Source organism: Asterias rubens, chromosome 17, assembly GCF_902459465.1.
Source record: "Asterias rubens chromosome 17, eAstRub1.3, whole genome shotgun sequence".
In the NCBI taxonomy this organism is placed as follows: Eukaryota; Metazoa; Echinodermata; class Asteroidea; order Forcipulatida; family Asteriidae; genus Asterias; species Asterias rubens.
This window is the reverse complement of record NC_047078.1, coordinates 1,118,927-1,132,470: the sequence shown is the minus strand read 5'-3', so window position 1 is coordinate 1,132,470 and position 13,544 is coordinate 1,118,927. Positions and strand designations below refer to the sequence as shown.

The following is a 13,544-nucleotide window of genomic DNA, read 5'->3' as shown; positions in this document are numbered from 1 at the left end:
ACACACACGCACCCCCTCCAGACTCCACGCGCTAAAGCATAGTAGATCGCTTATCAAAGATTGGCCCTTCGGTGACCTTTCTAACCAACTGCAGACGGGCACGGGCCCCGCGAAGCCTGAGTAGGAGCGACTGTACCAACGACCGTTCACAATAAAATCGCTATCTTTCATAAAATAGTCGTCGATTTCTTGTTTCAAACGCGTGAGGGCGACATTCAAAAATCTGTCCTAGGAAGGAAAAGTTTCCGTATGGCGCCACCACTTTTTCATTCGAAATAAAATACTAATTATAGTATCTAATTTACCTGATTGATATATCCCTTTTTGTAAAAATGAGTGAAAAAGTGGTGGCGCCATACGGAAAGTTATCCCACTATACTGCTATGTATTGCCCTTCCATGATTGTCTTAAGAAATCTTTAAAATAATTATATTGTCTTAGCATCTTGCGCGATTTGATTTGGGCATTTTAGTTCCAGACATGCAACAGTCGTCTGTTGCTACACGTACGATTTCGTGTATAAAAAAGTGACCTTTGCCCTCTGTGCGTTGCCTGCAACTTGAACGCCTCAAAATGTCTCTTCGTGTGCTGGTCGGTGTGAAAAGAGTGATAGATTATGCCGTCAAGGTAACTTTTATTCAGCTTTTAATTTAGAATATATGAGAACTGACAATAGGTCTTAACGGGAATAGATAAATTTTGATGGATTTTATTGGGGGAATCACATTAAATCAGTCAATCTTGTCTTCATGAATTGATTTGCGACATGAAAGTTGTGTAATAATTCTCAGCAGCTGATCGGCAGTGTGGTAGGGCGCCCTCAGTCTATTTATGAAATTACCTTGTTTTAGTTTACTTTCTGTAAACTTTTGTATCATCCGCATGTTTGTTGTTATAACTTATCCGTCATACGATATCGACCCTCATATGTTTCGAACCCCCAACTTCGATTACCGTTTACCGCGAGATTGTGCAAGCTGCACCGGTTGCAGAAGCTATGCAGTTTACTCACGGTCTGTATTTTTATCAGGCTTAATCATGCTGAGAATAAAGTTTCCTGACGTTGGTTATGCTTAAATATTTATAAAATGATTGATTTTTGGTACAAATCACTAGTGCATTATTATGCCAACATTCAAATGAGTCAAAGAATCATCATCCAACCTCGAAAGTTCAAAACAAAATTACAATCTGCTAGATTGAGTTTCATTCTGCTTTAGTCACTAGATGGATCACGTGAGGTGGTTACTATTTGGGATTCTATGGTGTGCCAATATGAGGAAAAAATTTAAATATTTGAAGTGAAAATGACAACAACAAAATTTGTTGATTAGCTGCATACTGTAATAAATTCCGATAAACGTAAAAAATATTACGTCTATATTAAAGAGAATATATCATAGATTGGTTTCCTATCTCCTGAAAACAAACATTACTGGTCTAAAATGGGGAAAAACGGATTGTTATGAAGTGTGTGTGTTTTAAGGGGGGTGGGGTGTTTTACTACCATGCCTTATGAAATCTCTCGATTCTAATATAGTAGCCATAATGCCGTGGGACAAAAATGTAATTAAATTTGTTAAGTAGTAATTTGATTTAATTTGCACGACATACTAGCTTCGGAATGTTCAATAAAATACCAACCAATGAAAGGTGTGAAAACATATGACGTTGCTCCAATGTCGTGCATGCATAAGCACTGTTAATGGCGGACTGTCTCTCGCAACGTAAAACCAAAACTTTAAAAATTTCAACACACCATGAAGTGTAAGTGTTGATGTTAAAAAATTGGATAGATGATTTGAAAAAAAAAAAAACAGTTTTTGATTGTGAACAATTTTCCTGTTATCCTACTGAAAACACATGACACCAGGATATATTATACACCTATCATGATCAATTGTAAGACGCGTTGTAGGACCCCCAGGGAGGGTGCGTCAAGTCTGCGTCATGACTCTCAAAAAAGTGACGGTGGGTACGTCAAAATCCAATAGTGGTCAGTCAAAAAATCGTTAAGAGGTGCGTTTAGGTACGTCATGTTCCGTCGATGTCCATTTCAATGTATTTTGTATATTCTTGGTGGAGAATCAAATAATGAAGCCACCTACTCCTCCCCGCCTACCTATGATGTTGGTATTTGCAGACATTCCAACCTTTCAATGCCACAATCTGTGAGGTCTCTCTTACGACAAAACTCATCTGTTGATAATGCTAGATTTAATGTGGCCGCGATCGTGATTGCGATCGTTTATTTTGCAGTAAAACATGCATCCGCTGTCGCTCATCTGTCGAGCGCAATCAACAAATTTGCGCAACAATTTTGTGCGCAATTTATAACTTGCGCTATGCAGAATAGGCAGTTCCAATTGTGTATCGAGCACCAGTTTGCGCAATTTGAAGATTGCGCACCATCATGTACATACTTGGGCGCTGTGCTTTGAATTGTGGGTATTCGGGCCCCTCTGTTTTCTGTGCGTTTTAATAGCTACAATGTAGTGCGCTGGGAACCGCTCGTCTCGAAAATCAAGCAGTACAACCTCGAACACCTTAACTCGTGCATGCACTTGCAAAACCCCGAAACTGGTAGGTATAAGGTTGAATTATTTGGTATTCACTGCGCCTACGTCGTTTACAAGAGATTTTATGTGCGTCGGTTATGTACGTCCGTGGTGCGTCGTTTTCCACGATTGGTAATTCAAAAAATCACTCGGAGGACTGTCCAAATCTGTCCAAGTGTGTCAATTTTTTGACTCAGGGTGGGTCTTTGGACACGCAAATCTGACTCACATATGGATAGTGACGCATGCTCCCGGGGGTCCTGTAGTGCGTCTAACAATTGATAGGTGTATTATGAGTTAATTATGAAATAAATTAGTAATTTACTCAAGACTGGTTGCGACGGATATCGTAACCCTCCTCCCGCATGCTCGCATTGGCGTGGTTTTAAATTCCTTAAATAACTGGATTAATTCCCTCTGAAGCCATCTCTGCGGACCTCGCAGTAACTGATCTGCTCCCTTTGCCATGTTTTCAACAATTTTGTTTTAAACTCTCTTTTAAATTGTTTCTTGTTATTTTTATATCGTTTTATTTACTTATTTATCAATTTAAATTTGTTTATATATTTTTTATTTATTTTCTCTTTTACTTCCAGGCTTATGTCCCTGGCTGTTGTTTTGTTTTGATTTTGTGCATTTATTTTTGATGTAATTTTATTGTTAACCAAATGCCAGTAGTCTATGACTTTTTATTTGGTCTTGTAATTTTATATGAAAATAAACCAATATTGAATTGAATTGAAAAAAATGTTTGTATTTTTTATGTGTTTTTATGCCGAATAAATAATAATAATAATAATAATAATAATAATAATAAATAAATAGTAAACTTGCGGGTACAACCATGTGTAAATCTCTGAGGGTGAGTGTTGGCTCCGAAAAGACCCGGATGGGTCTCGACGTATACAGGACAGTATACTCTGCTCGTCTTTTAGAGAATTGATTGTTGTACATTGTAGATTCTTCTTTTTCTGAAAGAGCTTTCAAATTACTATGGAGTCTCCATCAATAGCTTCAATACAAGGCTTTATTTCATCATGTATTTTAGACATGAAGTGAACAGGGGTAAAAACTATTTTATAACAAAATCAACATTTTTTCATAAATATAGATTGAGGGCACACTACATCAAAGTCGATCAGGGGTAAAATACCCTTTTTCTTGTTTGCTTTATTCCTTGGTTTGTGTACTTTTATGTGACTGGTTGACATTGAATGGTCTCACCTACAGATTCGGGTGCGGCCGGACAAGCTGGGCGTCGTCACAGATGGCGTCAAGCACAGCATGAATCCATTCGATGAGATCGCTGTGGAAGAAGCCGTCCGATTAAAGGAGAAGAAGATAGCGAAGGAAATCATCGCGATCAGCTGCGGACCTCCGAAATGTCAAGTAAGAATAAGAGCTCATTCGCTTCTAATTTTGGGTAGGAAAGTCTTGTGTTAGATTCAGGGCTCACTGCGGCCAGGTGATTAGACTGCAGGACTTGCAATCACAAGGTTGTGGGTTCAAATCACCCAGCTAACCTCTGATTTCACAATGACTAGAATAAATATTGTCATCTAGTTACTGAATCACAATTTCTTGATTTGTGCAATTATAGACGTTAAACCAATGTTTGTATGAGAGAAATTTTATATACCTTGTAGGTTTGCCGAGTTCCCTTGATGGGAAGATCATTCAAACAAACAAGCAAAGCATGCCTGATACTTCACGAAGGCAACGAAGGCGATTGCCTCTTGTTCATTCATTGCCTTGGTGCCCTTGAAATGCCACAGTAGAAATTTTCAATTTCCTCATAGGGTGTCCTTTACCATAAAGAAAATGCCGTGTTGCCCTTGCCTTTTCAAAATCGAAGCATACAGGACTGTCACTGGATTGGCTGAGGCTTATTTTTACAATTTTAAATACCCATTGGCGAGAGTCCAGTTAGTCTTTAGCATTTGGCAACTCAGCTCCCCACCAAAAGAGTCCAGCCATAATTTGAAATACCCACTTGACCACTCTGGCCGGAATCCAGTTGTTTAAGCATTGGGCCAGTAATCCACGTATTGAAAACGTTCACATTATGTACTTTTCTATTTAACAAGTTTTTGGCTAACTTGTTATTTTATGCGTTAGGGTCTATATTGTTGTTATTTGTTTACTCTTTGCTGTTTTTCTCGATTGTGCTGATTTTTATGCTTTTGTAGATTGTTGTAATGTGCTTTTGAACATTTTACATGTTTTCATGTTTTATGGTGAAATGCGCACAATAAATGTGGTTTTATTATTGTGATTATTATTATTATTCCCTCTCCTACCCCATTTCCTATCCTTACCCAATCTACCCTAATCTCTCATCTATTCTTCACATGTTCCTTGTATCCTAGCCTTCTGCCAGTCATCTTCATTCAGGACCAGTGTTTTAGTTTCTGTTTAGCCTAGGTAGGCCTACAGGTAGTTCTGTAAAACATTTATTTATTTTTCCTGTAGCTAAACTTTTGTTTGCAAGTATTGTTACTGTACTTTATGAAATGGCCGACCGAATAAACAATATAAATTAATAATAGTAATATTAGAAGGTGCTACATAAATTGGTCTTATAATTCAAGCTCTTGCTCTGCTTATCCTGTTAAAATAAAATAGTCCATCGCGAGATTGACATCTTGAAGCGCGATGGACATCTTGACACGCGATTCTAAAAAACACAGTTTATAGTCATCGCTGAGTTCTAAAAAATGTGTCTTTTTGGATTGCATGTCCAGATTTCCATCGCGCGACCGACTATAACTCGGCCTTTATGTCCTTAGGGGTGTGATGAAACACTATTACAATAATAATAATAAAGACTATTTATTATAGGGCGCCAAAATCTACCAAAATGAGGTGCTCGAGGCGCACAGGAGGGGGAACCACACACGGCAAGGAAAATAAGACAAATAGACCAATTACACGTGAGATTAAACAATGTGGTTTTTAACTTAACCTTGAAAGTATTGAGATTAGAAATTTTGCGGATTTGAAGAGGCAAGTCATTCCAGAGTGTGGGTCCATCAAGGGAAAATTACCTATTGCCCCATGACTTGCTACTCGTAGTAACCTGTAGCATGCATACATGTTGGAAGATCCGAGATTTCGCACAGGAGTAAAAGAGCCCAGTACTATTATTAATATTATTATTAATTATTTCAGGAGACGCTCCGTACAGCTCTAGCCATGGGAGTTGACAGAGGAATCCACGTTGAAATCCCGGATGCTGAATTCCAAAATGTCCTTCCTTTTCATGTTTCTAAGATTCTGGCTAAAATAGCACAGGACGAGCAAGTGGACCTCCTTATCCTTGGAAAACAGGTGAGAACTGTTCAGACTTAATTATGTCCCAGATAGTCGTGTCGCAACGCCTCAGTGATCGATAGTGGATTGTGTAATATTTGCTTGTACTAAGAGACCTTATCAAAATTAGTCCAGGACAACCAGCGGATAAGTACCGCCCATGGTTTTACCCGCCGTTTATTCGCCTTGTTTGAAAATGGGTGTTGAGAAAACATGGGAGAAGTTCACAGTGCTTGGGGTTGCATTTGTTAACAAACTGCAGAGACTTAGATCGCTATTTTCTCCTTATTTAATGTATACTTGTAATGTTTTTTAATGTTAAGTTGTAGTAATTCAGCCTTTGTGCTGCGAGGACAGTATTTTAATAAACCATTTTATTTATCAACCATAGCACCTCGATGTGGAAATTGGAAATTTTTATTGAAACGTTTCAATTTTAAAGTAATGTTGATATTTGAATTTTGTCCGTAGGCAATTGATGATGATTGTAATCAGACGGGTCAGATGACTGCAGCCCACCTGGACTGGGCACAAGGAACATTCGCCTCAGAAATCACCTTAGACGACGGACATCTTGTGGTAGGCAGATTCTAGAAGTATCCCTTGAAAAAAAGTTACTGTAACCTCTCATAATTTGTCAACATCAGGTGGGATTTCTCTACACAGTTAAATACATGTAGGCTTGCTGAAGGGGAAACAGGAAGGGAAGGAGGTTAACAGAAAAATGAAAGAAAAAAAAACAATACTGGCAACAAGGGCAATTGCCTCCATTACTCCCTGGTCATTGCCTTGGTGCCCCATGAATTGTTCAAATTGAAATTCACAATTTACTCATTGAGATACCCTTTACCTAGAAAAACAAACCGCCTTGCTGCCTTTGCCATGTCAAGATCGAAGCATCAGACCTGATCTTGGCCAGTAACTTTTCTCTGGAGGTTTATTCTTGCACTTTCAGATGAAAACTGTTAGAAATTTGTCACGTTAAGGAAAAGAAAACGCCTCGGTGCCCTGGCCGTTAAGGAAAAGAAAACGCCTCGGTGCCCTGGCCGTTAAGGAAAAGAAAACGCCTCGGTGCCCTGGCCGTTAAGGAAAAGAAAACGCCTCGGTGCCCTGGCCGTTAAGGAAAAGAAAACGCCTCGGTGCCCTGGCCATTAAGGAAAAGAAAACGCCTCGGTGCCCTGGCCGTTAAGGAAAAGAAAACGCCTCGGTGCCCTGGCCGTTTCAAGATTGAAGCATCAGACTTGAACTTAGCCGGATATATTTCTTTAGAGGTTTAGTCGTAGAGCTTCCAGATGGACACTGATAAAAATTTGTTACTCGATAATCACCCGTCTTTTACTTTGTTTTATAATAATAAAGGTTGTTCGTGAAGTTGACGGCGGCTTAGAGACGATAAGAATTAAGATGCCAGCTGTAGTTACCGCTGATTTAAGACTCAACGAACCAAGATATGCAACGCTACCAAATATTATGGTGAGAATTACTAACACTAATCACATCATTTTGATTAGGGATTTAGACATTTTTTTTTCATCATTTATAATTTGAGCAAATATGCATACCATCTTGTATTTTATATTAAGTGCTGTTTTTGATAAATTATTATGATTGCTTAAAGGATTCGGATACTTTTTCAAAATGTTCACATATTTACAATAAACTTACAGGGTTTGAAGATAATGATAGTGGAAAGCTTCCCTTCAATTATTACTAACTAGCCCATGACTAAGGTTGTGTAGTTTTTGAGAAATGAGTAAAACAAGTCACAAAATAATTTTGGTCTCATGAGACCAAAACTATTTCAGCATGTAAAATCCCCTTAACCAGTTATGATATTATACCAAAACCATAGCATAACTGGTTAATACGTTTTTATATGCTAAAACTGAGATGAAAATTATTACTTTTACTCATTTCTCAAAAACTGCAGCACCTCAGTAAGTACAATTTCAAGGGAAGCTTTCTAATATCATAATCTTCAAACTGTGTAAGTTTAATGTAAATCTGTGGACATTTGTTTTTGTTAGGAAAAAGTACATATACCCTTTAAGAAAAATTTGTTCAAAACATTTGAATACTCTTGTTACAGAAAGCAAAAAAGAAACCAATAGCTAAGAAGACACCAGCAGACTTTGGCGTTGATATAACGCCCAAGATTGAAACTATCAAAGTTGAAGATCCCCCAGTGAGGGACGCAGGTGTGAAGGTTGAGACAGTTGAAGATCTTATAGGGAAGTTGAAAGAAGCCGGTGTTGTGTAAAGCTTGTAGAATGGTGAGTATTTTCCTGAGCATGCGCAGACGCATTAAAGCCATTGGACACAACAACTTAAAGTTGCCAGATTTACAATCAACTTACAGGGTTTACAGAAGGTAATGGTGAAAGACTTCTCTTGAAATATTATTCCATGAAATGCTTTACTTTTTGAGAAAACATTAAAACAACTATCAATTCGCAGTATCGAGATTAATGGATTTATTTTAAACACATGTCATGACACGGCGAAACGTGCGGAAACAAGGGTGGGTTTTCCCGTTATTTTCTCTCGACTGATGACAGATTGAGCCTAAATTTTCACAGGTTTGTTGTTTTATATACAAGTTGTGATACACGAAGTGTGGGCCTTTGAACAATACTGTTTACCAATGTTGTGCGATTGCTTTAAGTTGTGATAAATTTTCACTTTTCTCGACTAATTGTATACTAATAATAATAATAAAAGAGAATTTATATGGCGCTTTAAGTGCCAGGCCTGAAGGAGCTTACATTACCACTAAATAAACAGCAACACTAAATATAGAAACGGCAGTTTGAAAACCACATGAGAGATACAAATTAATTCTAAATAAAACCACCAGGAGCAAAACATATTTAAAAAATTAGTTACCTAAACTAAAAACTAAGTAAAAAGACATAAACCAAAGTATACTAGAGGTGGGAGGTTATAATGATTTAATGTGTGATTGTGTGAAATGTTGAAAATAAACTGTTAGTATCCCCTGGGGGTAAAAAAGTCTTTGGTCAAGGCGTTTGATCAAGGAGTTTTGTGGCATGTTGTGGTCAAGTGTTCTAGTTCACCGAACCCAAGCTCTTGTGTTGTCAGTAGCAGACTGGGGATTCGAATCCTAGTCATGACCCTTGTGCCTTGCTTGTGGTTATATTTAAAGGCAGTGGACACTATTGGTAATTGTCAAAGACTAGCCTTCACAGTTGGTGTATCTCAACATATACATAAAATAACAAACCTGTGAAAATTTGAGCTCAATCGGTCATCGAACTTGCGAGATAATAATGAAAGAAAAAACACCCTTGTCACAAGAAGTTGTGTGCGTTTAGATGGTTGATTTCGAGACCTCAAGTTCTAAATCTGAGGTCTCGAAATCAAATTCATGGAAAATTACTTCTTTCTCGAAAACTATGGCACTTCAGAGGGAGCCGTTTCTCACAATGTTTTATACTATCAACCTCTCCCCATTACTCATTACCAAGTAAGGTTTTTGTTCTATTAAATATCTTGAGTATTTACCAATAGTGTCACTGTCCACTGCCTTAAACGTCTTTGGATTTTTGTAGCGTGTTGTGCCTTGCTTACTATCATTTGTTGGCTCGGTGATAAGGTCACTAACTGCAATTTCACATCTGTAATGATAAAAAGGTCACTTAATGGTTTGGGTACTTTCTGTAGTTCAAAAAACACAATGTCCACAAATTTACACTCAACTTACACAGTTTGACATTTGAAGATAATGATGGTAGAAAGCTTCCCTAAAAATATTATTTGCTGTGGTGCTGTATTTTCATGTTATTGTTTTACTCATTTCTCAATGAGTACAGCACCTCGGCAACTAATGTTTTAAAGGATTTGGGTACTTTTTGTAACACAAAACACAATGTCCACAGATTTGCATCAAACTTAAACCTTTTGAAGATAATGATAGTAGAAAGCGTACCTTCAAATATTAGTTGCTGAGGTGTTGTAGTTTTTGAGAAATGAGTAAAACAATGTCATGAAAATACGTTTTTAGATGCTAAAACAATTTTTGTCTCATGATCACAGAGACAAAAATTATTTTCATGACATTGTTTTACTCATTTCTCAAAAACTACAGCACCTCAGCACGTAATATTTTCAGGGAAGCTTTCTACTATCATTATCTTCAAACTGTAATAATAATAATAATAATAATAAGACTTGTAATGCGCACATATCCACCCTGCTGGGTGTTCAAGGCGCAGTAAAACCAAAACAAAAACAAAAACAAAACACAAAGAAAAACAGACACAACAAAATTAGTCATTGAAAACCTGTGACATAAGATAAGTTTTGAGAAGAGACTTGAATTTTGCGGTACAAACACAAGATCGAAGATTAAGTGGTAGAGAGTTCCAGATGCGTGGCGCGGCTGAAGAAAAAGACCTGTCACCCCATGAGTGTCGAGACTTGGGTTCAATGAGGAGAAGCATGGAACTTGATCGAAGATTCCTTGATGGAGTGTAAACTTGAAGCAGTTCAGAAATATAGTGGGGAGCCTTGCCATTTAGAGCTTTGTGGACAATGAGCATCAGCTTGAAGATGATTCGTTGAGAGATAGGGAGCCAGTGTAGTTGTTTCAGAATGGGGGTGATAGAACAGGATTTTCTAGACAGTGTCACAATGCGGGCAGCAGTATTTTGGAGCCGTTGAAGTCGGGAAATCTGGTTGTTAGGTAGACTGTATAGAAGAGCATTGCCGTTGTCAAGACGAGAAGTAACAAATGCATGAATGACCTTTTCAGTGGCACTTTTATCCAAGTACTTGCGAATCTTACCTATATTCCTGATGTGATATGATGATAAACGAACAATATTGTTGATGTGTGGCTGAAGTGTCATCGATGAATCAAAAATAACCCCCAAGTTCCGAGCTTTTAGTGAGGGAGCTATCCGAGCATCACCGATGGAGATGTATGGTTTAATGGTGTAAGTTTAATGTAAATATATGGACATTTTGAAAAGGTACCCAAATCCTTTGAGGTAAGCTGTCTACTATCATTATCTTCAAACGGTGTAAGTTTAATGTAAATCTGTGGACATTGTGTTCTGTGTCACAAAAAGTGCCCCAAAAAACAATAAAATTTACATTTAAAAATAAAAATCAACAAATGAATGTTTTACTATAATATTTTATACAAAGAATGTTTCTTTTTGCCAAGCAAATACTTCGAACACCACTCTTGATCAATAGACTTCATTTATATCGGGAGCTGCAAAATGTACAAAACCAATGTTATGAAAGCTTTACGAATTGAACTAATGACTTTATAGTCCTGAGCCGACCCTAGGAGTAAGTGGTACCTGCGAGGCTACATAGTCCTGAGCCGACCCTAGGAGTAAGTGGTACCTGCGAGGCTACATAGTCCTGAGCCGACCCTAGGAGTAAGTGGTACCTGCGAGGCTACATAGTCCTGAGCCGACCCTAGGAGTAAGTGGTACCTGTGAGGCTACATAGTCCTGAGCCGACCCTAGGAGTAAGTGGTACCTGCGAGGCTACAGATTGTTGATAATAATAACAGCCAGTTTTTACGAAGGGCGTCTCAAAGCGCTTTCAACATTATTACCCCTGGTCACTGGGCCTTAATTCATTTCTTAAACCATCTCAACTCCCTGGTGGGGAGTATGCAGCCTGTGCAACATTAATATGCCCTACTCGGCTAAACCAATCACAAGAACCATCTCTGCCCTCACAGGTACCCATTTACCCCTGGGTGGAGAGAAGCAATGATGGTTAAGTGTCTTGCTCAGGGACACAAGTGTCATGACCGGGATTCAAACCCAAACTCTGCTGAACAGAAGCATCAGAGCTCGAGTTCTGTGCTTGTCCGCTCGGCCACGACACCCTACTTGATGTGAATGATTAGCAACCTGTGCACCAATGTGGCTGCTGCTGCTACATACTCTAAAGGAGTTGAGAGGGTTGAAGAAATGTTTTCAAGAATCTTATTTAATTTCTTTTCCTCTCTAGACATCGACGACCCATACGTGGACGATCAGAGAAAGAGGGCATGCCGTATTCATCACAGATTGATCAGAGGCCATCCAACCCTTTTCACAATCCTACAAATGGGGACACTGGCAGGCAGAGTTTCAATAGGTGGCAGTTTTTGCCGTGAAACAAATGGCAACTTGTCTCTTGCTTGGTATATCAAATTACCTCAGAATGGTTTCTATGACAATAGGGGAGTGATATGGTCTCTTGGTGGCAGCAGACTTAAATCTATTGGTCTTGGAAATGTGCGCATGTTCAGAACTACGTAAACAATTTCAAGTTACCTTGCATGTCTGCCATAGTGTTAGCCAGAGGGGTGTCTTTTGGACACATTTAAAAATAAAATTGACACCCTGTTTTTTTGTGTCATTATCTCATCATTATTTGCAAGTGAACAATTTGGACACCAAATTCTAGCATATTTGAACACCCGCTTACCAAAACCTTGCTTAAAACCTTGGATGTCTGCTGCCACCATTGTCCAAAAATCTCCCAGTCGGAAACATTGAAAAAGTTGTACCTTTTGAGAGTCTATGGCCCTTTTCGAAACCACAGCTTCGGCTTCAGGCCCCTTCCTCATGTCTGAAACCAATTTTCAAAACAACTATGGGGCCAAGCTAGCCTGAGCAAAGCTAGAGCCAAAGCCGTGAATTCGAAAAGGGCCTATATCTTGTCCCTAAACAATTCAATTGTCAACTTTGGGACACTAGGTGGCAGCAGACATCCCTGGTAACTTTCCTTGTTTTCGTAATTTTAAACATGTGCAGATTTCATGAGAGCGCTGGATTGACCTGGTGAATTCTAGCATCACACAAACAGTTTCCCTTTTTGTGTTCTGACTTGAACTCCGATTTTTTAAAAGTGATTTTGAATTTATTTTATCAGATATTTTGAAGTGGATTATTAAACAATGCACATAACTTGTAATTTAAATAAAGAAGACGTGCGAAAATCACTTTATTGGTCAGTCTAATTTAATTGTAGAAAATACACTTTAAAACTTTACAATAATTGTTATTGGAAATTTACAGTTCTACTTTGAATTGATGACATATTTAATTGTTTCCATTATTTTAAAAAAAATATTTTGTTCCAAACTTGTTCACATAGCTCATCATTGAATTTGTTCAGAACTCGCTGGCACCAATAAACAAGCGTTGACATTGTTTAAAAGGAAATATGTTGTGGAGAATATTTGTTACATTTTGTCAAAATATTTTAAAAGTAATTCACCCTACGCTGGTTGTCATGGACGGCCAAATGTTGGCAAAACATGTTAAACAGCTACCTGAGCGGAAGGTTTTTAACGGAAATGGTATTTAGACTTGTTTATAATGCACTTGTTGACCATTTTAATGTAACTTTGATATGTTTACACTTCTGAGTTTTTCGTAATTATCGATTAAAAAATCAGGCCCCAACCTAAAGGTTTTGAAAAACTAAAAACACTTCTGCCGTTGAGAGCGCGCGCCAAAGGACAATGCCGCTGACGTCATTTGTGGGAGTATGCTTTGTTATACCTCCACGCTGCAACAAAGCGGCTTTACAAATTGGAGCTCCCAACTATGACGTTTTAAGAGTGATTACGTAACAGGGCTTTTCGCAAATCTCTCAGAAAAGCACTGGATAAGGGTATTCAAAATGATTGTT

At 38.2% G+C, this 13,544-nt stretch overlaps 1 protein-coding gene across 1 annotated transcript; it reads left to right on the top strand.

Annotated features, from left to right (window-relative positions):
* The first annotated feature begins 520 nt into the window (after positions 1-520).
* LOC117301463 (electron transfer flavoprotein subunit beta-like) lies at positions 521-13,072 on the top strand. Its single transcript, XM_033785473.1, has 7 exons — positions 521-627; positions 3,789-3,947; positions 5,730-5,888; positions 6,342-6,449; positions 7,230-7,343; positions 7,960-8,143; positions 11,871-13,072. The coding sequence occupies exons 1-6, from the start codon at positions 574-576 to the stop codon at positions 8,128-8,130; spliced, it is 765 nt and encodes a 254-aa protein (XP_033641364.1). The 5' UTR covers positions 521-573; the 3' UTR covers positions 8,131-8,143; positions 11,871-13,072.
* Positions 13,073-13,544: the final 472 nt, after the last annotated feature.

What these genes read in the sequence shown, in the direction of transcription:
- LOC117301463 (XM_033785473.1), top strand. Translation starts at nt 574, where the DNA reads ATGTCTCTTCGTGTGCTGGTCGGTGTGAAAAGAGTGATAGATTATGCC. An exon ending in TAGACGACGGACATCTTGTG is followed by an intron (nt 6,450 to 7,229) that starts GTAGGCAGATTC and finishes ATAATAATAAAG; the next exon opens with GTTGTTCGTGAAGTTGACGG. An exon ending in CAACGCTACCAAATATTATG is followed by an intron (nt 7,344 to 7,959) that starts GTGAGAATTACT and finishes CTCTTGTTACAG; the next exon opens with AAAGCAAAAAAGAAACCAAT.